This window comes from Haliaeetus albicilla, chromosome 1 (assembly GCF_947461875.1).
Source record: "Haliaeetus albicilla chromosome 1, bHalAlb1.1, whole genome shotgun sequence".
In the NCBI taxonomy this organism is placed as follows: Eukaryota; Metazoa; Chordata; class Aves; order Accipitriformes; family Accipitridae; genus Haliaeetus; species Haliaeetus albicilla.
In genome coordinates, this window is record NC_091483.1 from 83,562,332 (window position 1) to 83,589,404 (window position 27,073).

General features: G+C 42.9%; 1 protein-coding gene across 4 annotated transcripts in view; it reads left to right on the forward strand.

Moving 5' to 3' along the window:
* Positions 1 to 27,073, forward strand: part of SFXN5 (sideroflexin 5) — a 106,396-nt gene that overhangs the window by 11,648 nt on the left and 67,675 nt on the right. For all 4 annotated transcript variants that reach the window (XM_069797182.1, XM_069797176.1, XM_069797198.1 and 1 more), the window contains exons 2-3: positions 521 to 589; positions 11,747 to 11,824. In XM_069797182.1, coding sequence (XP_069653283.1) covers positions 521 to 589; positions 11,747 to 11,824 — 147 coding nt within the window. The remainder of the gene's footprint in view (positions 1 to 520; positions 590 to 11,746; positions 11,825 to 27,073) is intronic.

The window sequence follows — 27,073 nt, forward strand, 5'->3', positions numbered from 1 at the left end:
GTGGAGGAGTTTCTTCACGCTAGTCTCTCCCCAAAATCGGGGACCCTGTGGTGCTGCTGGTCCTGCGAGATGGGTGCTAGCAGGAATGAGGACAAGCAGCACAGGGACCGTGTTAAAGACGTTGCAGGGTGGGAATTCCTTTGACAGCATTGCTAGGTGTGGGAGGTCTGGAGTTGCATGTTGCGCTTTTGTGGCCTCAGACATCTCCCAGGAATCCCATAGGGAGGCAGGCAATATTTCATTTTGGGGGGAAAAAGTAATGGATATTTCAGCAGCTTGATAGTATCCCTTTAGTAAAGCATCTATATTGGTATCCTGTTAATAGCAACGCTGCTATTAGCAGGGTCCAAGTCCTCATCTTTTCCTTTCAGACTTCCTATCATAAATTACCAGTGAATAGCTTCTATATTATTTCTTTTTAGTTGCTATTTAGTTCTGCAGAGGAAATAAAACCTTTCTCCGCAGCAGGTGAAAGGCAATTTCTAACTGAACACGTTTTGGTTTTTTTCCTGTCTTCCAGACTTCATTTTATGGCAGATTCAGGCACTTCTTGGACATCATCGATCCGCGCACTCTCTTTGTTACTGAGGTAATGTATACGCACTTGTTTTCTGAAAGTCCTGTTTATTAGACAGGTTTAGATTAAAAACAATTTCTTCTGTGAACAGCAGAAGTAATGAAGCCAGGTTTCCAGTGGATTTGTGTCTCACAGTTGATTGATTGCCCAACTGAGCTCTGTTAAATCTGTAGCAAAACTTGCTTTCTATTAGACATCAGCGAATCCACACCTGTCAGTCTCATATCTCCCTCTAGTAACTGGTGAGACCCTGAACTGGTTTCAGTCAAACTTGCCAGTGATGTAGTCTTCCCAGAAGGAAAATTCCTACAGGTCTTCTTGGAAAAACATGCAGGTGAGTAGATGAGAGAGCAAATATTAATTCTTATGGAGGAAGTGAGCTGAGTGGGTTTGCACCAGTTTTTCAGTGGCTGCACTCAAGATGACCTTTTCTGAGGAAAGTGTTGTAGTTTTTCCTTAGTTATTACTGTGTTTCTAACAGGCTTTTGGGTTTCTGGCCCATTTGTGCTTCGTTTAGTGTTATCCTGCATTATTGCATTTCTCTGCTTTCATAAAATAGTGACTAATAGTGGTGGGGAGTCCTTTAGAAGAAATATTTCTACTGGTGATCTTAAATTATGCCTGTTGGCCAGAAAACTTAGGATTTTGGTCCCCCCCCCCCCCCTTTTTTTTTTTTTTTTTTTTTTTTGAGGCAGGGTAGCATAAGATGAAAATACACATGCAAGCAATTCTCAAAACACAGCGAGCTGAACTGCTCATCATAGCTAGCTGTGAACTGAGTCCAGTTCTTTACACACTGTGATAGCAGTGGGAAAAAACACCTGATGCAACTTTAAATAATCTCTTTCTTCTAAATCAGCTAGCTTTTTTCAAAAACAGAAGGCTAAGATGTATCATATTGTTCATTTTGAGTACCTTTTGTATGCGTGCCCAAGAGAACCACAGACAATAAAGCAGCTGTTCTTACACCATCAGATTGAAGGTTATACTTTCCTTTGTAAAAGCACAGGTTCAGATCAAGTCTGAGATCAATTTTCAAAAGCCACCAACCTCAATACGGAGCTCAGCCTGGGGAGGTAACCTGCTAGCAAAAGAGCATTGCAATTCCAAAGAGGCGTCGTGTCATGATAAAAGGGAAGGAAAATCACAATATTACCTGAGGATGCAGTGCAGTTTGCAGATGTTAGAGCTGCTATTTAAAGAGGATGTAAGCACATATGCCGGAATAAAAACAATACTATGCATTAAAGGCTTGGTGCTGCTCTTACCTTAGCAGAGATTTAGCGTTAAGTTCAACGCAGTGCATATTGAAGGAGGTTTTTGACAGCATGGGGAATCCTCCAGTGTGTGTTTGCGGTGATGCAGAGGCTGTTGTATGTGGTTTGTGAGCTCTCTTTATATATTTTCATAATTTTGATTCTGAAATTCGTAAATGGATGCAAAGGGCCTTCACTACCTAATGATGCTTTTTGGAGGGAAGGAGAGGATACTCTGCATGCAAAAGGGAATGGGATGTTGGAGAGGGGAGACCATCTTTGTCCATTTTTGTCATGCACTGAGAATGCTAATTGAACACCTAAAGACAGCAAGGAAACAGGCTCAGAAATGGATCCAGACAAACATTGAAACACCCTTCTCTCGCCAGGCAAATTTGCACCAGAAAGCTTTGCAGGGTTGATGTTTGGTAGGTTTCCATAAGTGTGTGGTTTCCAGCCTAGTGTTCTGGGGCACGATGTCTGGGATGGGATCTGCTTAGGATATTTGAGGATGAACATGGGTCTGGGTCTCCAGGCAGCTGCACCAGGAGTTCCTGAGTCGAGGTCACTTGGACAGAGGTTCTTCTGGTAGGACAGAAGCAGGTGATTCTGCTCATCTTTTTGGTGGATTTTGTTATGCCTCAGCTTGTTTTCTTTTCCTCCTTTTAGAGGAAAATTCTCTTAGGTGGAGATCATCCAATCCAGTTCCGTTTAGTTAAAATTTCTCTTCCTTTGGGAATGTTTTCATGTTCTAATAATAATCCTCACCTTTCTCAAATCTCCAATTAAGCCTGTATTGTGTGTTTGTACGTAGGTTTTTTTTTTGTTTTTTTTGTTTTTTTTTTTAAGCTGGGTAACCCACAGTGCACAATGCAGGACCAAACTATTGTTTTTTACAATGGCATTAACAGAGAAAAAGGACACAGTTCTCAAACCTACTTCTTGTGTATCTCCAAAGTGGGGGGATATGAGTAAACTTAATCAAGATAGTGGTTCTACTTTTTGAAGTTACAAAATAGGTTTAAGAAGGCATCACTGTGTTCACATTTGGGATAGGGTAAGCACTTTCACACTATGGCTATGGTAGTATAATGAAACAATTTAAATTGAGCACTATAACTCAGTCTGGTTTCATTGTGTACCCAAAACCTGAATTCTGTCTACCATTTGCTACCTCAAGCAACAAGCAGTTGTGGTTCCAGAATGAAAACAGGTGTTTCAGATCCTGAAAGGCTCACTTTTCCTCTCCTTTGTGAATTTCTTACTTTTTAAGGACTGAATCCCTTTTGCACTTTGAGGACAACTATCTTTCTCATCATGCTCCATGTAGAGGGTGTCTAGACTCATGGGCAAGCTATCTGTGAGTAAGCAGAGGTACCTGCTCTTAACTTCGATGAGATGATCCCTCCTTTGGCTCAGCCACATGCTTTTCTACCTTCCTATTGTCAACTTTTCAAATTGTTAGAAGTTTTTGAAGAGGTTGTTAAGGTCAGCTGGTGTAACTTAATTTTTCCAGACACTTTTTGACAAGGTTCTTCTAAGAAATGAAACCTAGGGAAAAAAGACCAAAATCTGAGTGGCCCGTTTTTATCCTGGAGGGAGCTGTCAAGATCTGAGTGTCTTAAGCAATTCTGGGCCCCAAACTGAACCTCAACAAGCAAGGGAGGTTTGGTGTCCTTCTATGGGGTATAATAAGCATCGGTCTGAATTTCGTGGTCTTCGGGAGTGGCTTGGTGGCTTTCCAATGGAGGAACTGGCCTTTGTCCATTTTCTTTGGGAGTTTGAATTATATATTCGTGATGCTTCAGTAGACCTTCAGCAGCACATTTCATGAAGTCTACATGAGTTCTCTTTCCCTGGAGAAGTCTCTTGGCAAAATAGATGTGGACACCTGGGGTCACGGGAAGCACTTCTCGGAGCACAAAAGCTGCTTTGTTGATTGTCCTACTTGCAGTGGTCTATATATCTGATCTTGTACTTTAAAATACTCTATGTGTATATACCTATAACTAAAAGCTGTTTGGTTTCCTTTGATAATTTAGGTGGCAAATTAAAATCTAGAAAGGGTTTGATGAGAAAGCAGCCGTTTACAGAGAGCTCCTTCCCGCTGACAGATGGCTGCATCTTTCAGGCCCAGGGTTCTCGGGGAACAAATAAATTGCTGTTTGTCTTGGAGGAGCTCACTAGCAAATGTAAAAAAAAAGTAGATAAATGAGTCTCTAATGAGAAGGGAGGTTAATCCCATGGAAAATGCTGGGAAATATAATAATTTTTTTTTTCCCTACATCCTTTTTTTAATTGCTGTGTGTTACATCATTGCATCCTACTGGTGGCTGTGTTTTGAGGAAGGATGAAGTGACCCCTCTGAGTGGGGGAAACCAAGCACAGTGATATCAAGTATAATTAGTCTCGGTGACAGTCCTCTCTTACTCATTTATTTTTCAATAAAGGAGATTCTTAACACAATTAAAAACTTCCTTGTCTTTTAGAGGTTCTTAAGCATTAATCCTCAAGGGATGCATACTGAGTACTGGATTATGTTGTAGCCGTACTTTGCAGTCTGTGAACTTGCAAAAGGAAAGCATGTGTTTGTGCGAGGCACATGGCAGGGGCACTTGGAAGCCAGTTGCTCCAGTTTTATCTTTAGTGGGTTCTGGTAGAATAATTATCTGTATCAACCTTACCTACCAATTTTACTTGCTTTCTGAGTGCATATGATATTGAAACAAGGCACTGACCTTGTGTCAATATAGCATGTAACCTCTAAAGAGGAGGTTTTCTTGTGTGCTAATTCATACCATTACTGGCTTTCTAATGAAATAATTTTTTTGGCAGCTGCAAGTTTGCAAACTTTTCCAATAATCAGGAAATGTGTAATTTCAGAGGTCAAGCCTAACAAGTCCTGTTGCTGAGACCATGAGAAACCCCTCAGTGGGGGTAATGCCTATTTTTGAAATGTGTGAGGTTAAAATGATTGGAATAATACTTTTAATTGCTCTGTAATTAAGGTCCATCGGGAGAAGCAGTAGGGACCAGCAGATATTTTGATAAGGCTAACTTACCCCATCTGACATTAGCCTGGACAGACTGTTAACGCTCTGTGGGAAGCTCTTCATGGAGAAAGCTGGGGTTCTGATAATAAAAAATAAAGCAAAAGTGAAATAGGAATTAAACTGAGCTCAAAGGGGCCGTGTGTTATCTGCTCTTGCTTTATCTCATTGTTCAAAGCATAAATCTGCAGAGCGCTGAGCATCTTGCATTCCCATATTTGGGTTTAAAATGGAAGCAGGATTAGATGTATGTTATTTATATGAACGATACCTTCTTACTCAGCAGATTGACTGTCTGTGTTTATTCAGTGTCACATCTGCTGGCTCTACTTGAACAAAAAGTTTCTGGCTCCTGTTGTCTGTCACTGTAGATCCAATACAATAGGGCCAGCTGGAGTCAAGTCTGCCGTATGTATCATTCGTAGAGTAGTGAGACAAAATCGGAAACTGTTGAGTTGCTGATGGCAGAGCACAGCTGGATTTCCGTATCCCACATCGAATTTGTGGTGCTGGTGGCCAGAAGACTTTTGCTTTGGATCACGTGCCAGTAAGTCATCGTTGCTCTGAACCTGAAACCAGTGAAACTTGCAGGCACGCAGCAGATCATCAGTGGGCTAATGTGGCCTCAAAACCCCGATACAAGCCCCATATGAGCAGAGTGAGATGCAAACTCTTCCAGCATGCCCTGTCCCATTCATGGATTTTCTCTGAAAAACCTCGAATGCAAAACTTGACTCTTTTTCTGTTGATTCTGTAACAGTAATGTTGTAGTGCTACTGGCATAATGACTGTTATTACGGTCTGTATGTGCACATATGGGTTTCTGGAGGCAGCTCTAAGCCATGTGTAGGCATCAGCTGAGATCCAAAAGAAGACAAGGCACAGATCTTTCAGACAGAAACAGTGTGCCCTTGAGCAAGGAGGACAAGGTGAAAAATCGGTACAGGAGCTCACGTGCTGGGTGGAGGTGTCTGACGCATGTACATGTGTGCAGTCATCTATGGGACACAACGTAGTTGTCTTTTATCCCACCAGGGTGCTGGAGTGATACCTGCGAGGGACTCGGGGTGCCAATGAAGGATTCCTGGAGGTGGCCATCAGCTCATTGTGATGATGTAGGCTACTTTCCTGCTGGCATCTCTGGTTTTGTTCTTTCTCCTCTTTTCTCTGGCACACCAAACTAAGCCCCTAATAATGTGATCCTTCAGCAACTCTTTCTACAAAGACTGAAACTTTCTGCTGATGTAGTCCTGCAAGTGTGCTCCAGGCAACGACCTTCTGAGTCAGCGCCTTTTGGCCTGAGTCAGGGCAGAACAGGTTATGTTAGCTCTCTGCACTAACGCCTATGGGTTAAATCTAAGCCAGTGCATTCAGACTGAGTCAGGTAGTGGATTTTGGCCATGCAGCCAGCTTGTGCCATGCAGCTGAGCGCTCTTCTCTCCAAAAGGTGCCTGCTGGGAGCTGTCCTGGCCCATGGTAAGTGCCAAGCTGTGACCAGGAATCACTTGGCAGAGGGCTAGATGGTCTGAATCAAAACTATACCAGAGATCATGCTGATGCAGGCTCATGCCTGGGCTCTGACTTTAATAGCACAGCCATAACCATAAAACCCAGGCTCATGGATCAGTGGTAGCCCATTGCATACTTCTCACGGGCTTAGTGAACTGACCTGTGGTTCAAAAGCTGGGTGTTTTCCAGCTGTGTTCAGCACGAGGCAATGCTTGAGCCTTTTTCCAAAGACCTGTTGTTGTTGGGTAGTGTTTCCCAGGCGGACATGGCTTAAGCTGCTGTGGTGGAGCACCAAGTGTGAGTTTGTGCTTCTGAATTGCTGAGCATGGTAGATCCCTGGCATTGCTTCTGGGCTTAGGTTTGTAAGAACATCCTCCGGGTGCAGATGGTCTGTCTAGCACCCTATTGTGAGAGCTGAGACCCCATCATCCACCACTAGAAGTGCTCTAGTTTTTACAAGATAAGGGGTATGAAAGAAATGATACATACTAGTAAAAGCTGTGGTTGCAATTTTTTTAAGTGATGCTGTAAAAACTCAAGTGACACTTCTTCCTACAGATAGCAGTAGAGAAATCAAGCAACAATAAATATTGAAACAGTAGCACAACCTTGCAGACAGACCTCTTTTTTCCCTGTTAAAATGGAAATGAAGTGTAATCTTAGACATTATCAACTATCATAATAATGCTGTATTGTGCTAAAAGCCAGGGAGTGGAGCTGGTTGGCATTTGGAGCTGTTGCTTGCTGTAAAGTTATTTCCTATTTTTTGGAGGCTCTGGTTAAAAGAGTGTGCTTGACTTTGCTAGAAGGGGATACAAGGCACTAATGAAACTTTGAGGCTGTGGGTCATTCGCTAAAACTACCTGAACACCTCCAAGCCATGTGAAAGGCATCTTCTTAATGTGGTCCTTGCTTTTAACACTTTTGTTCGCTTTCTGTACCACTCTTTTGTCAACCTCAGGAACCATCAGCAGTGTTGGTCTAGGACTCTTTTATTTGAGAAAGTTCCCCTCTCTCCCCACAGAGCTGAAAGAGGAAATTCATGAAGACTGCAATTTTAAAAGCAAAATCGGGCTTTTTTGTTTTCTGTTTGTTACCATACTAAACAAGATGGGATCTGGCCAGGGTTGTTATAGTAACTACTAAGATTTCCTCAAGAGAAGGAGAAAAAAATAGAACACAGACCCATTCATCTATTACTTCCAGTTTTTCATTCAGAGTTACATGCTGTTCTGTGGAGATAATTTGCAAGACACGCAGTGTAGGTAATTTCAGTGACAAAAACACATACCAATAATGAGCACAAATGGCTCTCCAGAATGTTGTGCTGGCACTCCTGAGTTATTTTCTAGCTTTGGAGGCAAGAAGGGTTGTCTTCACTGGGTCTGCAGTCATTAGTCATTCAGCTGTCTGGCTTTTCACCTCTGGATCATCAGGCTGTCTACAATATTACACAATTATATTTTATTGATACTCATGCTAGGTAATAGCTTTTTCCTAATACGATATTTTTAAGCAACCATGAGGCCAACAGGGTAAGGAGCTATCAACAACTTCAAGAGGCTCAAGTCCTGTTGTGATCTTGTGTGATAACTTTTCTACACAGGTTGGAAATGCCTGGAACAGCCTAAAAATCCTATTTGTTTATCATGCCTGCAGTGCTTCATAGCTTTCCGGTGATCAACCAACACTCTTAACTGGTCTTTTATGTAGTTGGTCATTGCAGCCACAGAGCCCTGAGGGTCTTGCAGGAATCGGAGCCTGCCCAGAAGAGCATGGCCACATGTCTGTGCCATCGGATTTCATCCCATGTGTCTGTTTCTCAAGGTCAGCTTTTCTTTTGTATGAGATCCTCAGCCCTTCTGGAGGACCACTACATCACCCAGTGCAGCATCACCAGAAAATAACATCCTAATTAATAACTCTTCCTTTTTGTCCAATGTCAAGAGGACTTGGCTTAAATAATGACTCATTTCTTTGCCTGGGATATCAGATAGATGTGGAAAAGTATGACCAGTGACTTGCCTTATCCATTGAAGTATTCAGGACGTACTTATGCTCCTAAAGAATGCCAGCTCCTTCCAGGAAAGGGCTCACATATTCACTTTATCACTTGCTCATTATTTTTTTATTAAGATAAGTTTAAGTTTTAAGACAGATTTAGCATATGTATGGATAAGGGAAGGGGGCTAAAAGTTAAGACACAAATTTTTGTTGCTATATACAGCTTGTCTCTTATGTCTGTTGGATAAAGGCAGTTTGGTTCAAGGGGATACAGAGCAAGCAGCTGGAGGAGAAATCCACTGAAGATCACTAAATCCACAGAAACCTCATCAGCCTTGGCTGAAAAGAGTGGCAGGCTGGGAAGGTGCTTAGGGGAGACGTTATTTCTGCTTGCCACCTTCTTGCTTTTCCCTGTGTACCTGCTTGTAGCCACTGTTGGAGAAAGTTTGAGTTGGGTGGATGTTTTTTCTGAACCTGTAATGAAAGCTTTTATATATTAAGTCATTCTCTGATTTTTGGAGCAAAGCAGTGTTTCCACAGCCAGCTTTTTAGGTGAAATGGGTGATTGCCTAGCCTTTGAAGGAGGGAGGTTCTTGGATACACTCAATCATCCTTCATTTCCTATACTCTTTGTAAAATCTATAAAAACTGGTGAATATAGTTTTCTGAATTTCACAATGCCCCAATACAATGGGCATAGAAGAGCAAAAGAAAGTGCTCACACCTAGAACTAAAATATAGTCCAGTGTTGGCCTTAGCTATCTTTCTTTGAGATCCTTCATGCTCTCAGCATAGCTTAGTCCCTTTTGGAACGGGAAATGAATGCACCAGCAGTTGAGGGTGATGCCTGAATCTGCAAGTGGACCTAAGCCCCATCTGGTAGGACAAATCCAGAGCAGCGCTGAGAAGTCCCAAGCAAGTGGCTTAGCAAAGTGCGAGAAGCACAATCGACAGCTCTTTCTGCAGGGGCATGTCAGGCATGGAGCACGGGACAGGCTGAGTAAAAGAGGGAGCCAATTTCAGGCCAACACACCCAGAAATAGGCCAGAAAACAGTAAATTTATCACTACACATGTGTGTAGTAACACAGGGCTGTGGGCTTTGGCTGGTAGCACTACCTCGGCATTAGCACCAAACATGAACAAGCCCCATCTCTGAGCCCACGTTTTGCCAAGAATATATAGTTTTTTGCAGAGGTCATTCCTATCTGATGCTAAGCCTCGTTTGGCATCTTTGTACAGACTCTCCACTTCTGCTGAGTAGCTGCTAATCAGTGCAAGAATATATAAAATATGTAAAATACCAGGGCTGGAAATAATGTGGCGCTGATGATGATGTGAGCTCAGTCAGTGTAAAAACGGCTGTGGATCTGATCCCAACCCGCTTGCTCTGCAAAGTGAAGGAATTGCCACTATTCCATATGTCTTGTGTGTTGATTGTTTTAAGGACAATAGTCATTCATTAATTGCCGCTTTCAGGTTGGCGTAACTGCTGGCGCTTCCAAGGAAACAACAAAGTACTCTTTGATGTCTGCATGAAAAGGAGAAAAGTAGTTTCCCTGCGACCGATCCCATGGACGCGAGCACATAATGAGCTCAGGGACGCTCGCCTTATTTGCAGGAGAGTTGTGAGACTGGGGCTTGCAGTGACGACGAGGAACCTTGACATGATTGCACTAAAAGCACAGGGCTTGAGATGAGCCACCAGCACATTATATGTTATTTTAGACAAAATATTCTGTATTTATGAAATGTCCTCTGGCACTAATATTAGAAAAGCTGTCAGAACAACAGAGCTAGTGCAAAATGTCAAACTGAAGTCTGTGTTACTCATCTGGATGACAGATAACCTGCAGGAGGCTTTTGAAAATGTTTAGCCGAGTGATTTGTTTGGCTTCAAATATTTGTGAGCCATTACTTGGTGATCTGGTGCTTTCTGCAGGCTTGGATAAGCAGATTTAACCCCACTAAAGCCGTTCTTTATATCCTGACTTGTTCCTTTTTGGCTTGGACTAATCAAAGAATCTTTCTACCTGTCTACTTCTGCTCTGTGGGGTTTTCTTTATTATTTCAAGAAATATATATATATATATATAAAAAATGTAGAGTGTATATATACACACTATGTAATGTAGTATATATAAACACAATATAGATATATTTCTTGAAATTTTTATATATGTAGTTCTTGAAAGTATTATATAAACTTTGACTGCTTCAACTGCAGAACATTCTTTTATATTTCTATACATATATGAATAACTGTTCTGGGGGTAAATTGATGATTCTGACAGGCTGGTAGCATGGCTTAATGCTCTTGTGATCCCTTGAACACACAAAATGTATTCTTCTATTTTATCACAATGTGAGGAAGAACTTTATTTACACATGCATATATTTGAATCGCTAGCGATAGTCAGATTCTAACTTTAACTTCACTGATGACTGACTTCGGTATTTTTAGAGAGAACATAACTGGTTGTACAAACCCTGTCTAAATGAGTGTGTAACAGGCGCTGTAAAAAAGCAGCACAGGTCAGCAGTTCAGCGTAGTGGCACTCTGAGATCTGTCTGAAGTATGTTAAAATGTCATGGTATTTCAGATAAATTAACTCAGGCTTCAGTGTGCAGATACAAAGCAGTACTATTAATGTTGCCTTGCATGCTGTTAAATGCTAGGTCCAGTGGAGTTGCTTTTCTTTATATGGCTGTGCTGAGATCGGGCTAAAACTTGCTGTGTTATAACTTTTTAGTGGGCACCGAGTTCTTAGTGGTGATGCTTAATATGTGCAGGCTTCTACTTTGCTCTTCCCTTCGGCTGTACCTCCCCAGTACATGCCCTGGGAGAGGGTGTGGGGGCAAAGCCAGGTCTTCAATTTAAGCAGTTTCACTGGGAGATATTAATCTGAGAGCGGCATGTGGTGATACCAATGTCTGAGATGGGTATTCTGTGTTGTACTGGAATGTATCCATTTTGTTTTAAACTATTTTCTACCTTTAAGTGAGAGCTCATTCACATCTCCAAGATTTATCAGATCTCTGGTACCGCATTGAAGACTCTCAGGTTTTTGTTGATGTCTTCTATAGAAGCATTGTTAGGGGGAGTTTCTTCTGTTTTCTCTTTTGTTTCTCCCTCAATACTTCAGTAGTTAGATTTAAAACAGCAGGGCTGTGCCAACCAGCAAAACAAGTATCCATGCATCCTTTTTCCTTTTATATCATACGGGTAAAAGGACCCCTCATAAGATTTGCACGAAAGAAGATTAATTCTATAACTTAAATTCATTGCCTTCAATAAAACGATTCAGTGCAGGACAAGCATTGCTGACCACACTGCTGTTTTATTTGCAGAGTCGTCTGAAGGAAGCTGTGCAGTTGTTGGAGGATTACAAACATGGGACTTTGCCCCCGGGAGTCACCAACAAAGAGGTAAGAGGAAAAAGCCTTTGCTCAATTCCTAGTTCTTCCTGTCATCTAAAGTGGGGAGGATGAGGTGGCGTTTTTAGTCTGGGTCTACAGTCAAATGCACTACTGCAGGACATTTTTGGTGTTTCTGCTGGTAAAATCCCATACCGGCTCTGTTCAGTTGATTGCTGACTTTTGCAATGTTGCTTCTGGTCCCTTGCAGCTCAACTGCCAGTGTGTTACAGTGAATTTGGGTTGTTCTGAAGTTTCCACGTTATAAATGTTGCTGAGCAGAAGTGATAGCAAGGGGCTTGCAATACAAACATGCCAGTTTTTTATTTAGAATAAGTAGAAAGTTTGCAGTTTCTGACTTGTGGAGTTACCGATTACCTTGGGCCAAGGCTTTTGCTTCCCTTTCCCTTGCAAAGTGTATTTGTACAGTTAAAAGAAAAAAAAAAAGTAATTTTCTTTTTTTAGCTGAAGGAAACCTTGCTGTCAGTCCTGTAGGTTCTTGTACCAGCAACTGTGATGCATCAGCCCCCTCTCCTACTGTGTTCCCGTTGGTTATAATAATTGCTGTGTTTCTTCAGGGAAATAAATGTTGTTTGGACTATGTATAACCCTCCAGATGTCCTTATGTTGTAGATTATACCATCAGTAGTGGTACTTTTTGTTGGGTGATGTTCCTACTGTTGGGATGGAAGCTGAAGGAGGTTGTGGAAGCCCCACTGATGCAAAGGTCTTAGCAGGGTTTAGGCAGTTTTTGAGAAAAGGGTCATTTTTGGTAGAACTTGATTCTGCTTTGGGGTGGGCTGGGTGATCTCTCCAAAACCCTGTCTGTCCTGTTTTCTGGACCTTTGTTGGATATTCATCTGTATGAACACATGAAACTTGTGGAAGCAGAGATGAGTATTGCAGGGGGGCTAGACTGCTTTTTGAGCCTTTTACCCACAGGAAGATCGATGATTTTTGTTTCATGCTACTGATTTGGAGGTATTATCTCAAACGCTTTTCCTTATCTGTCCATGTGTAGACACCTGACCATAACACCGACACAGGGGCTTTTTTGCGGTGCTTGTTTGTGCATCTAGCACAAAAGACTTCAGTCCTATGTAATTTAATGTAATATAAAAACCAGCATGAACTGATTGGCAGACCTGCTTCAGGAGATATAAGAAGCAGGCGTGCCAAAGGACCAGTGCACCTCCCATGTCAACAGTGGTGGAAACGGTAGAGAGCTCTTCTCCCATGCCCTGTAGGTCAAATAACCTCTTTTATTTTTTTTTCCTGTTCACGTGTGATAATTTCTTCTCATGAAAGACAAGTATAACAGGTAAATGGAGAAAATTAAAATTTGCATTCGCTTTAGAAAGTGGCTACTTGTGTGGTAGGTGCTGTGTTGGGAAAGAGGCATGGCTTCAACAAAAAATAAACGGGAAATACCCTCTCCCTGCACAATGTGCAGTACAAAGCATTGCTCTCCTGGTCTTTTGGTGTCACTGCATTCTTTCAACCATAATCTGATGGCAAGAAAAAAGAAACAGGGGTTGAGGAAAGGAGAGAAGCAGAGAATGATGCAGCAGCAGATGACTCAGTTCCCATCTGCCTTTAGAAATACAAGTCACTTGCTGTGGCAAACCACACAGACTTTTGACCTACATTTTGCGTTTGCATAGTGACAGTCCTAGGTTATACCCAGAGTTCATTCAGAATGGCATTGAGAGCGAGCAAACAAAAGTATTGTGTTTTTTGTTTCCCTCAGTCATGACAATGTACGCATGAGGTGAACCTTGTTATGCAAGTTGGAGGGTTCTGAGTGTAAAATAAAGGTATGGGGCAGAGGAGGAGGGAGAAAATGATGCCAGAAATGCCTTCCTGGAGAAATGTTAGACATCAGTGTAAAAAATAATATTTTTTGTAGTAAAATCTTGACACGGTTCACTTTGATCACAGTGTCAATTATGTTACAGGGAGTTTAAGTAGTTTTGCTGACTGTAGAATAAAGTAGCTCTCCCAGGAGGAGCCTGGGGTGGAATTGCAGCATGTGCTTGTTACTGTATTTAACTGTGCTTTGCTGCATTAATGAAACCAAGCCACAGGGAGAGGTGAGCAAGCTATGGGTAGACCCCAGCCAGTCTGTGAGACTTGAATGTTCACCCAGGATACCACAACCACTCTAAAAAGGGTGAAGATGGAAGGGACCCGAAAGCAGATGACAATCCGTGTGCCCGGGCTGCAGTGAGATAGGAGCAACTACAACTACAAAGCAGCTGGAGCTGCCTTGTTAACCTGGAGAAAGGATCCATGAAGCCAGCAGGTATCAGTCCTTCTTTACTCCTGGAGCTGCTGGTTGTAATGAAACCAGAGGTAAAGTGGGCAATAAAAGGATCAAACGCTGTTTGGCATTCTTGTGATCCACCTGGGTGAAGGTGAATGGGAACTTCTGACTGGATTAATTGGGAGCTTCCCAGTGTGGCATGATGGGCTGGCCAGCTCTTAGGTCATGATGGTGATGTTCCTCAAGGGACACCTGAAAACCCTGAGTCCCTTTTGTCTGAATGTTCTTCTTCTCCCAAGTGTGCTCTTGAGTGGACTTGAATAAACTGCTTGTCTGCGTATGGTTGCAGTGAAGCAGGTGAAAATCTTCAAAATGTGGTTGCTGATTATCTCTTCTGAGAGCATGATTATTGCCAAATGGGTGGATATCTTCATCTTCTCAAGCAGACCCACCAATTTAGAAATAAACTTCTCCTGTAGGAGAATTGAAAACTGCAATTAATCATTGCACAGGTGGATATTGTTATGTGCTTTTCTCTTTGCATCAAAGGTGATCTTTGTAGTCTTTTATTGGCATTAGTTGTTTCCGTCCCCTGGGGCATCTTCTTGTCATGCAGCTCACGTGGTATCATTCTGCCTTTGTGTTTACTGCTGTGCTGCAATCACAAAATAACACTGAACTTTCAGCTTTGCCAGTGATGACCATTTCTATCAAAGAACTAAAAGGCCCAGATGATCTGTATGAAAATGGAGTTTCGTTGAATGCTAAAGTTGTGGTGACATCAGGTGTTGGGTACTTCTCACAATGATTAGCCAAATACTCCCCTTCCCTTCTCTGAGACGAAGAGGAAGATCTAACAGTAAATCTGATGGAAACAGGGCTGTGGTTGTTGTCTCTGCATGGAGGACATGGGGCTGGATGCTGCTCTCAGTGTATGCCACAAAACTTGCACTCTGAGCATCAGTCGTTTCCTAACTCCAGGGGCAGAGGGGAAGGTGGAGGGGAGCGTGCGGGGAGATGTGGGTAGCTGGCAAGCTTGCCAGTGCTGAATTAAATATGTGTGTGCCAGATATATACAGCTCTAAGTGTCTCATTAATTACTGGTGCATTTGCAGAACATACAATGCGCTGGTTGATTGCTTTGGGGGAGGGGAAGCATCTCACTTGCATAGATATCACCCCAAATTTTCTACGGGTGAACCAAAGACACCTGGAGAATACATTTTTTGCTTTCCTCAAGCTAAGTTTTACCATTTTTATGGCTTTTCTGTGCACCACTATCTGCGGGATGGACTCTGGCTACAAGGCATTAACAATTTGCAGTTGTTCTAGTGCTAATTTGGGAAAAGGATTCAATGCAGCTCTGGAGAGGTGCCCACTTTGTGGCTCGTGTGCATGGGTTGATGTTGGAATAAAAGACTGAGACGTCTGATGTTTTACGTAGCTGATAACTGAGTGTCATACACACCTCTGATGCACTGATGAAGTTGCCACATGCTGGCAGAAGACCAGATGAGAGTTAATTTGATTTTTGACTGAATTTTTTTTTCCTTTTTTTTCACCACTCTGCCTGTGAACAGAGCTAATCACCTCGTGTTCACTGTGGGCTAGGAGTGTATACTGGAGTAGTGACTTGGCTCATCTGATATGGTAATGCAATTGTATCTTAGAGAGGCTAATTTGCTATTATTACTCATCAAAAAGTCTGGGTAGAGCTTCATGTGATGCTTAAGAGAGAAGCACTCAACTTTATCTTCTTTGTTTAAGAGTCGATTCAGGTTTGGCCGTTAAAGCCCCTTAGAGATGCAGTTGCTACCCTTGTAACAGGCTCTTCAGGCATGGATTGGGTATGGCACGTGTGTGAAGAGATGCCTGAATGGGCTGCTAGGCTTCATAATCAGAATTAAAATCATGATCACCTTAGAAGCCTTTAAAAATAACAGTTTGGGCAGAGTTTTAGTGCATTAACTTTCTAGGAACCCAGCCCCCCAATCTTCCCCCCCGCCAAATATCAGCTTTGAGATCAAGAAGACAAGTTGTTTTGACAGAGTTGTTTCGCTAATCTCCTGACTGATCCACTTTCGTGGTATGGCTTGTTTGACAGTGTTCAAACTGCTTTTTTTTCCTCATTCAGAAATTCGTGGTTCTCATGAAGGATGGCAGGCAGTAGCTGAAAGCATAACAACAGCTCAGCACAATCTATATTGCTTGCTGAAATGGTTTCACCACATGAAAAATGGAAAATATAAGAGCCTAAAGCTATGTAACGTCAAGTATCTCCTCCACACTTATCTTCTTGACAGGGTTCTTGTAGAGTGAGTCTTTCTCTTCTGCATTTTCAGAGCAGATTTTTCAAAATGAGCTGAAATGGAACAATTATGGACTACCTAAAGAAAAAAAACCACTGAAGAGCCATAATCATCTAAAGAAAAAACTCTGAAGAGCCATAATTGTACTTCGCTCCAGTTCCCCATGACCATCTCTAAGCCAGTGTCCAGAATAAATGCTGCTTTGCTCCAGTTACTCTCTGTGAGTGATTCATGGACAGTAACACTGCCAACACCTACATCTCTTCCACTTTCAGGTCTCTCACTCTCATCCAGTAGCTCTTGTACTTGTTCTTGAACTAGAATGATTTCACTGCTTGGGAAAATGACCATTAACATAAGGTGGTAAAAACCTATTTCTTGGGCGTCATTAGCAAAAATGAAGAATTGATCTCTTAACTGTCAATAGCTGCTAGACTGCTGATAGCTTTTTACTGAGAGAAACTATAGGGTCTTTTCCTACATTAGAAAAATGTTTTAAAAACATGATTTTTATCATAGGTGTATCAATTATGTAGTCAGCAAAACAGGATGAATAGCTGCTTGATAAGTATTTATTCAGTGCTACATACTGGAGCAAGAAAACGTGCTCCAGTCTCCACTTCTTCAGCTTCGCTTATATACCCAACTTTTTCTTTGAATATTTAAGAGCCAGACTTGTTTTTTATTAGATATGAAGTTGAGAATTTCACATTCCACTTATTAAAACCCCACCAACCAAAAACATTCTGTGTAGCGGAAATACCCCACACTGTAATTAAGCCCCCTCTCTGACAGGCTCTTATGATTTCATAATTTTTCTCTAAATAAAAAGATATTCTTGGTAATGCAACCTTTTGGGGTGTATTTCTGTTCTCTTGGTTATTTGGCTTAGATATTTTAAACAGGATTGGAGAACGTGACTGGAGAACAAACTTCCTGAAGGCTTTGGGGAGGTTTGGTCTCCTGGCGGGGGATTTTGGGTGGTTGCATGTCTCTGTGTTGGGTGATGGAACTCCACGGATCCAGAAGTGTTTGATGGAAGAAACAGCTGTTTCTTATAAGGGTTTAGAGGTATAAATTTTTGCTGTGAAAACTTCAAGAGAACTGGTGAGTTTACTAAACTTCCTATTGCTTGGTTCTGTTCAGTGACTGCATCCATCGATGTCCTTCATTTGGCTCCTTCTGCAGAGGGTAAGTGCATTCGAAGTGCTGGTGTGTCGTCTGATGGCATGTATCCCCTTTCATCTCCCTGTTCCAGAGGAAGCTAGAAAATCGTAGGTTCCTTAGAAAGGGGGAAAAAAAGGAAATGTGTAGGATTCATGTTGATGGGAGAAACTGGTTCAGTTGTCATTTATATCCTGTCTTTTCCAGCTCTGTAGGTACTGTTGTATTATTGCCCTTCTATAAGGATTCCTTCGTCTTGATCATACGTTCTTTGGACTTTGTGCTCCTCATTTAAGTGGTCTCTCATTATACCTAAGCAACCTTTTTAGCTTACATTCCTTACAGACCGCTCTGTGGCAAGAGAGAGATGTGCTAAAAGGCCCACTGCTGCAAGCCGTTTTTAATGATGGTTTCTGCCGGTGGCTCCCGGGGTTGGCAGAATCCGGCCCTTCGCACGAAGCTCTGATGGCTGGTGCAATCTGGAAGTGGGTAGGTGAAAATGACACACACAAGTGCACTGGGAGCCAATTTGCAGCAGAAGGTATAGACTGTAACATATCCAATTCTAAACAGGGCAGGCAATTCCCCAAACTGCCTCCTGGAGGGAATCTCCGCTGGAGTAAAAAGGTTTCATTTGAGGGAATAGTTTCTCCTATAAAAACAAGGGCTGTAAAATATCAGGCTGATAAACAAGGATGAAGAGCCAGCTTGGTTAAAAGTGGACGTTTTCACTAGCTCGGGAGCGTTGGTGCTGAGGTTTAGCCTCAAACCAAAAGGCTGTACCAACTGCAGGGCATAATGATGTGGCTTTTGTCCTTTATCCTCAGGCTTCTTTCACTAATTTGTAGGATTGCATCTGTGTCCTCTCTGTGTCTGAGTCCCTTTCCCAACCTGTCCAACAGACCAGCACAGATTGGAGGAACAGATTGATGCTGGCATGTCAGCAGTGGTAAAAGTTAAGAGAAGCAGCACTCAGCGGCTATCAGATACAGAGAGATTTAAATCACTCCCGTTTTACGACACAGCTGCTTTTTACTGTGTGATTTTTTTGTGCTCAGTGCTGCAGAAATGTGCATGGCAGAAAAGCCCCTTTGAAAGCTGATGAATATCGGATGTGGACAACAGTGTTCAGGCACCGAAGATCTGCCTTGGAACGACTGCAGTGAGGTATCAGTGCTGGGGAGATTTCATTATGAACTTCAGGCTGCTCTAGTCTTTCAGCTTTTCCCCCCAAATGCCTTGTATTTTTATTTTCTTAGCTAGAATTCCCTGCACTAATTCCATGCTTGAACTACACTGCTGACATGCCTAGCAAAACGTGTCCTTTCCGTTGTGCGCTGAATCATTTTTGCCTTTGAAAATGGGGTAGAAATAGCTGCTAAGCTATCAGCTTAATATCACTGCCTAATATCACTGCTCATCAGCCTAATATCGCTGCAAATATTGAGGAGCAGCAGCCTGCAGTGATATTAGGCTGATGAGCAAGTTAGGATCAGAGCCCTGGTTTGCCCCATTTGTAGATTCATACCACTCTGTCCTAAAAACTTGGTATCTAAACAAGAAGTAGAATACAGTCTAAGAAATACGGTGATGAAGGTTCATTGCCCTCTTCTACCTCCCCTCTGTCCCTTCGGTCCTGATCTCAGGCTGGCACCCCAGCTTCTCCCTATGGTCCTGCCAGCAGAGAGAGGTAAAGAGCCACAGAATAGCAGAAGTGTCTGAGGGCGCTTCGTGTGTATTGAACAAGGACTCTCAAGAGTGAGTGATGCTTTTTCTGTGCAAGGTTTTTATTTTTTAATGCCAGCATGGGGCCAATAAGAGGTTTAAAAACTTGTATAATTAACTAAATGCAACCCTTGTACATGTTAGTCTTACGGAGGTGACTCTGTCCTTAAATATGCACCCACAATAAAGATGGTACCCATTAAATTTATCATTCCCTGAACTTTATATGTGAACTGGTACAAATTTGTTCTGTGCCCAGAATATTGCAAGGGAAAGTGCGATGCCATGGCAGCGTGAGCTGATCTAAGTCAGCACTGCCATGTCTCTGCCTCCTTGCCTCCCGGCCATGTGTTCCCACCTCCTTGCTGGCTTGCCCTGGCACAGCTGGTTCAGAGAGCTGTTCTTAATAAAAACTGAAGCTCCCTTCCCCCACTCCCAAAATACTTCATTTTTTGACTTGAGCAGCTCCCTATATTTTCTGTCTGCTCTGTGTTGTCTGTACCATGTAGGGGATGGAGTGCACACCTAGGATGGGGAGGGATGGTGGGGCTGTGGTACCATAAATATATACCAGCCTGAGCTGCTGAAGGTGAGGTAAGTCTGTGATGGAGGTAGGAAGTTAATCCAGGTTTTATAAGACCAAGACTAAACGTCTTGAGCTGTGGATCTTTTGCTGACTAAAATCCTAGTAGCTTCGAGACACCAAGTGTTTATAGATTTTTGATTCATCCCGATCTTCCTCTTAGTCTGCTGTAGGATCGTAGGTTAATTCAGGCTAGAGGGGACCTCAGGAGGTCATCTAGTCCAACAGAGGTCCCTAGATTTACTGCTGGAAATCTGTCTGTTCATTTGACTGTATCTTTATTTATACATGTGTGTTAAGATGCACGAATATCTATTTGTTAGGAAACAAGATAGCAGCAAGACAGCTCTATTACTCGATTTTGTACCCTTAGAAACTCCACCCTGAAAGCTTCACCCCTTCAGCATAAAGGGGGGTGGTTGGAAGGAAAAAAAAAAAAAACAAAACCCCAACCAAACTGAATGATCTGTAGTGAGAGGAAAAATGCAGCTTTTTGAAATTGTCCCTTGGAGACAGACATTTGCTATTCTCCAGCCAGCCCCTTCCTGCGAGCGTTGGCGGAGCATGAACTGTGGTGTGTCAGTTGTGACTTCTCACTCTTCAGCCTTTCCAAATGCAGTTTTGGCAACTTGCTGTTTTGAAACTGTTTCATTTCTTCCCCATTAGTATCAGTGAAGTGAAAAGAGGCTCACCAGCTTAATGGGCATATATTTATTACTGTGTTCTTCCTTCAATCATGTTAGCAGCGGGAAGAGCCGCTCATGCTGTCCCAGACACAGCAGAGAACAATGAATCTATCAGAGTCTAAACAGCATCCCTTTTGGAGAATAATAGCTTTTCTTAACAGTGTTGATGAAGAGCGAAGAGGTCCATTTGCAGTAAACTGTACTTTTTTTTCCCCTCTGGTCTCTTGCAGGATACAATAAAACGTAGATATATCAGTTGTCCTGCTGCTTCCTTGTCTTTGCAAGAAAGTAGCCTGTTTGCTGGTCCAAGGGCTGAACTTGGACCTTCTCTCTTCTGCAATCTAAATATTCTCTGTGGCACTAAGATGGTCTAAGATGCGTCCAATATTTTAGGCATTATTTCCAGACCGTCAGAGGACAAAAGGCACCTAGGGAGCTTGGGCAGAAGTGCTGTAGGTTAATGCACCTTAAAGAAACCATGCTAAAAGCTACTGTTGATGCTCTTACTCAGTTACAAACTGGCTTTGCTTCATCTCATCATTTGAGGATTAAGACAGTTTATCTAGAGTCACATCTAGATTACAAATCAAATTACATTTGCAAGCTCTGTATGGCTAAAAGCCTGGTTTCCAAAGCTGTACTTTAAACAATGTAATGGCATCCAAGTACTTCTGCAACCCTGGTGCAAGTTAATAGTTTTCTGTGAGTGTTTCTTTCTCTGCTTAAGTCTTTCCAGTAGAATGCTGTGAGGATTAATTAGTTAATGTTTATCGAGTGCTGTGAAGCTGCAAAGTGTTATTTAAGTGCTATCTTTTTTTATCAGTCGGGACTTGATTCTGTTTCCACCTACGCTTGGTTTTGTATCTGTGTAAATTTGTGTATTGCACTGGAATCGCTTGTGGTTTTCAGTCCGGTTCCCAATGCCAAGGCACTTGCCTTGCCATGCTGCAGTGCAGGCAGGTATCTCAGCCGATGCTCTTCAACACGTGGACTTGTTCGAAGGCTTTATGGTTCTGCAGATGGGCAGCGGCTCATGGCACTGTGTCTCAACAATGCTTAGGATGGGGAAGGAGTTTCCCATTGGCATCCAAGAAGAGCAGTGGCTTTTGGTACCTCTTCTGCTGACTTATTTCAGAGCCAGGTGCAAGGCAGAAAATGTATAGATACCCTTTGTGATTTATCCCATGCAATGGGTCATTTGAGCTTTATCTCCTTAGAGCTAAAACCTTTTTAACATAAAGATTATTAGGAGCAAGGTTGTAAAAGGTCCATTGGTGAAATTTGCTACTGAGGAGCAAGTGTAGACAAGGTTTATGTTACTTTGTTTTACATGTTTCTTAGTAAAGCCGGACATCTCATTACATATATATTAGCCAGTAGGGTTAGGCACACCAGCCAGGTTTACAGACATTCAGCTGACATTAAATGTGGAACCAGAAGGTCTGGGACTCCACCGTTGTAAATCTATAAATCTTCCTAAAAGCATTCAGCCCTAACTGAATGCTTTGGCTGGAGCTTGTGGTGTGCATTTGTCTCTATGTTAAATATCACTTTTCAAGAAGTGGGATTTTGGGACTGAAGCTGGAGAGAAGTGGGAGAAAGCCACGGAAAGCATGAGTGATCACACTCCTGGAGGAGAAAGTACGGGTGGAGAGTGAAGCAGAACGCGTTGTAGCTCTGTCGGGCTGCACCAAACTGCCTTGAGTTTGGCACTGGTGTTTAGTTTTAGTGAAATGCTAAAAATAGATAGATCCTTACTTGTTTTCATGTTACCTGCTGGGAGGTTCTGGAGATGCTGCCTGGAGTGGACTGGCCACCATAAATGCCTATAATAACTAGGAAGGCAGTAGGGAAAAATGTGGTGCTGTAAGAGAGGATGATGTGTTGGTGAGTGCGATGCAGTGGGCACTTGGGAGATCTTCATCCTTAACTGTATAAGCTTAAAAACCAACAAAACCTCTCAGAAGCATAGTGAAATAAAAGTGAAATAATGTCAAGGAAAAGCGCCTGCTGTGTAGGGTGGACCTCCTATTTCAGTGCGTGGGGCTTCAGTGGTGAGGCCATGGATGGATGTTCTTCTCTAGCTGCCTTGCTGCAGGCTCTACCTTCTTGCCAAAAGGGCTGCAAAGAGGAGTTTCAAATGGAATGTCCCATGGTACTGCTGGCAAAAGGGATCATGTGAGTTTTCCAGTATGTTTAACCTTATAATGAAGATTCATGTGAGCTAACGCTGCTGACGGGGTGTAGTGGAGCTGCTGCTGAGTGCTTCTGGTTCAAGCTGGTGGCCCTGGGAAAGGCCCAGATCTGCTCAGCTAGATTTGTGGGAGATCTGTTTGGAAAAAGTGTAGTGCTTAAGTCCTGGATTCCTAAATGTTCTAACATAAAATCTTCAACTTTCATCAAATTCCCATTGGAATCCAAAGAAACCGTATCTTTGCAAGCCATGCTGAAGTCGGTACAAGCTGCAGGTGCTTGACACTTTGGGATGTATTTACGTCTTGAGCCAAACCCAATTTGAGCCAGAACTAATCATGTAGGTCCCATCTTAAAGTCAATGGAAAGAAGCAAGCACTGCTGGAGTGCAGGTTGTGCAGCCTGTACTGGTCATCTAGTGAGCAGGGGGATGCTGAAAGGAGGCTGGGACCCCGTGGGAAGCCCGCGCTGGAGCAGGCTCCTGGCAGGACCTGTGGCCCCATGGAGAGAGGAGCCCACGCTGGAGCAGGTTTGCTGGCAGGACTTGTGACCCTGCAGGGGATCCACGCTGGAGCAGGCTGTGCCTGAAGGACTGCAGCCCAGGGAAGGGACCCACGCTGGAGCAGTTCATGAAGAACTGCAGCCTGTGGGAAGGATCCACGTTGGAGAAGTTTGTGGAGGACTGTCTGCCGTGGGAGGGAGCCCACGCTGGAGCAGGGGACGAGTGATGAGTCCTGCCCCTGAGGAGGAAGGAGCAGCAGAGACAATGTGTGATGAACTGACTGTAACCCTCATTCCCTGTCCCTCTGTGCTGCTGTGAGGAGGAGGTGGAGGAAATCGGGAGTGAAACTGTGCCTGAGAAGAAGGGAGGGGTGGGGGGAAGGTGTTTTAAGATTTGGTTTTATTTCTCTTTACCATACTGATTTGATTGATAATAAATTAATTTTCCCCAAGTCGAGTCTGGTTTGGCCATGACATAATTGGTGAGTGATCTCTCCCTGTCCTTATCTCAACCCACGAGCTTTTCGTTATATTTTGTCTCCCCTGTCCAGCTGAGGAGGGGAGTGATAGAGCGGCTTTGGTGGGCACCTGGCCTCCAGCCAGGGTCAACCCACCACAGGGAATTTTGCAAACTGTTGTGAGTGATGATGGCGTAAAGTCTAACACAGGTAGACCACTTAGTCTTTGCAGAGCTTAAACTGCTGTGTTTTCTCTTGCACGTAGGGCTCGTCTACCATGTGACTCCTCATTAGCTCTCTGAAAATAACTGTGCCTTGTCATTATGCATGTTCAACATGTGGTTAATCAGTAAGGGCTTTTCTCCGTAGAGTTATTCCTGACGTGGCATATCCAGAGCATGCACCCGTGGATTTAAGATCGTTTTGATGTCTACTACTGTATTGTGCGAGGGACTTGAATCCTGTTGGCGCATACCATCGAGGGAAGAAGCGTTAGAGCATCTATTACAGATTCCTGATATCAGATTGCCTCTGTGCCTCCACTGACTGTAGGGAGGTGGTTGCTGGCAATGCAAAGGAGTAGGTGGTGTGAATCTGTCAGTGCTCTCCTGACCTTAGACACCCAAGGCCAACTTCAGTGATGTAGTAGGTGGTCTGGATACAGCCAACTGCACTTGCGTAGGGTGGAGCTGGCTGCTTGTTTTAGCAGCATTGGAGCCTGCTGTAAACAAGGGTGAACAATTTGTAAACATGGTTTTCTAATCTAAGTGAAACTGGGGGGGAGAAGAAATTGCATCTTTGAGTCCAGGACCATGAAGTCTTACTGTATTTAATAGGAGAGAGGTTAATCTCTTAAGAATAACTGGTACTCTTTGTACTGTTTTTTATAGTGGCAGGTGTTAGCTAATAGATTTGGGCTGGATATATTCTTTAAATACATACTTTTTCTAAAAACTGTCTCTAAGCTGCGATTCTGCTGCTAAATGAGGAATGCTAATGAATGTCCTGTCAACCAAAGATCATATCTATTCCCCAAGAGTTATTCCAGTCTCTAGCTCCTTACCGCAGCTTTGGTTCTCTTTAGATCATGGCAGTCTTTGATACCCTTCCTTAAACATCATCAGCACATAATGTTTCTGTATAACTGAGTTCAGTTCCTGAGTTCAGGGTTTTAAAGCTATCTGCTATAGGTGGTGAGCAAAGTGGTGAGTATATCTTCCTTGAAAAATTGTAGAAAAAAGAGAATCCTGGGAAGGATGGATGGAAATCTCATCCATGAGTCCAGTGTCCTGAAACACTGGTGCTGGGAGCACTTGTGAATGGTCCTGGAGCCGATTCCTCCATGACCATGAAGGATATCTCCATGAAACAGAGCCTGTTCTGTCCTGGTGGAAGTTTGCAGTGGCCACAGGCTGGAGAAACTTGTCCATTGCTGCCTGCTTAGGTTGCTGGGCAGATAGTGAAATAAGTTAACAGTGGTCCAACGCTCTCGTCCCCTTGTCCTCCAGGCTTCTTTGGTGTAAACCCATGTACGAGCAGGTTTGGTTCTTGCACCCAAATTTGAATGGTGGCAAAACCCCAATGTAGCTTTGAGCCAGTAATATACAGCAAAGCTGATGTAAAGTAAGATCATCTATTACAGGAGATCCACCCAGTACAGGCTGACTATATTTAGAGATCATGGACCTAAATCTAACAAAAATTGAGCACGAATCTGGAGTCGTTCCACGTGTTCCAGTGAAGATGCTTTGGATCCACGCTAGTGTAAATGAGATCAAAATCTGGCTGCTTCTCGAAGATGGCCGGAGAGAGCGTGAATGAAATCCCCAGCAAAAATAGAGACTTGCTCTCAGAAACGAGCCCCCCAGCTGGCAAGACTTGTCAGAGTACTGGAGCTATTGAAAAATGCTGCAGACAGAAAATGAATTAGAGGATAAAAAAGTGAAAATGAGCTGGCAGAATCTTTAGGTGACTCATCAGGTGCATCTTGTAAAGTCTCTTTCTGAGAAGTAATGAAATAGCATGTTCTAACAATATTTGCACTGCAGCAGGAAAATGCATAAATATTGGGATCAATTAATGAAATTAGATAATTTGACCAAAAAAGCCATAGCGCTGGCTCAGAAACCATCCCTCTTCCTTTTTGCTAGTCTTGGTGCTTGCAGTTGGAGAGGAAAATCCCATGGTTTTGTTTCACATCTAAGATACGCGAGCCTTGGGCAGCCACAGGTTTATTGGAACGCTTTGGGTAGTCGCCTGCAGCTCGAGGACTTCCACTTTCACCCCATGGAAGTTCTTGAGCTGGTGGGCAGGCAGGTGCAGAAGAGACCTGGTAGCTCTCTGGGCATGCAGCCTCCCACCCTTTGCATTTTAGGATTGGTGAGGGTAGACACACCTTGCCTCTGCCAACCACAAAGATTGTCTCTTCGTGTCCTTCAGCCTCTGTTTTTCAACTGTAAAATTGGGAATAATGATCTTCCTTAAAAAGGGAAGTTCTCCTCGGGAAAGAGCCCTGTGGATATGTGCATCAGCCTGTGACATTTAGATATTCCAGTAACTCATCACATGCAGTGGAGTTCATCACGGAGCTTCATTTCTGGAGTGAGAGCTGAATTTGAGTGAAATACTGGGGTTGCTGGTATCAGTGGGTCAATTTATGCTATTTATGATAAAGTAATTACTGTATTCCAACAGTATTTTAATGGATTTATATTTGGGGAAGGCACTAAACCTTGGATGAAGAAGAATGGCAGAACAGGGCTTAATTTATACCATAATAATGATAAAATCTTCAGTGTGAATGCCTGTATTGCAGAATATGTGCATGGCACTTGGGTAGGTATTTTGGTGGGTAGTTGTGAGCTCTCCAAGCAAAAAGAGCTATCGCCGTCTTTGGATTTATCAACAGCAAGAGCAGAACTCATCAGGTTAGCCTACCCTTGGTTTGGCACTGGTACAACTGTTGTTGGAATAATTTGTCTGGTTTCTGGCGTCCTCGATTCAAGAGGATGTTGACAAATTGGAAAGATGTAAAAGAGCCACGAGGGTGGTTAAAAGATTGGCAAACATGCCTTGCCAATGAAACAGCCAGTCTCCTGGCTCAGATGAATTTTCTATTTTTTTTTTTTCTTTAAGCGAAGGTTAAAGGGTGGCTTTAACAGCTCCAGGTACCTGCGTGAAGAACAAAAATAGACAGCACCGGAGGCTGTCAGACAGAGATGTAACACAAGCCGGTGCCTGGAAGTTCAAGTCAGACCTGAGCTGAACAGAACAGTTTTTAATAGTAAAAGCAATGATCTGTTGTGATATTTTAGAGTCCTGTTTTTTCATCCATCTCTAGAATTACAGATATCAAAATTCGGATTTTTTTTTTTTT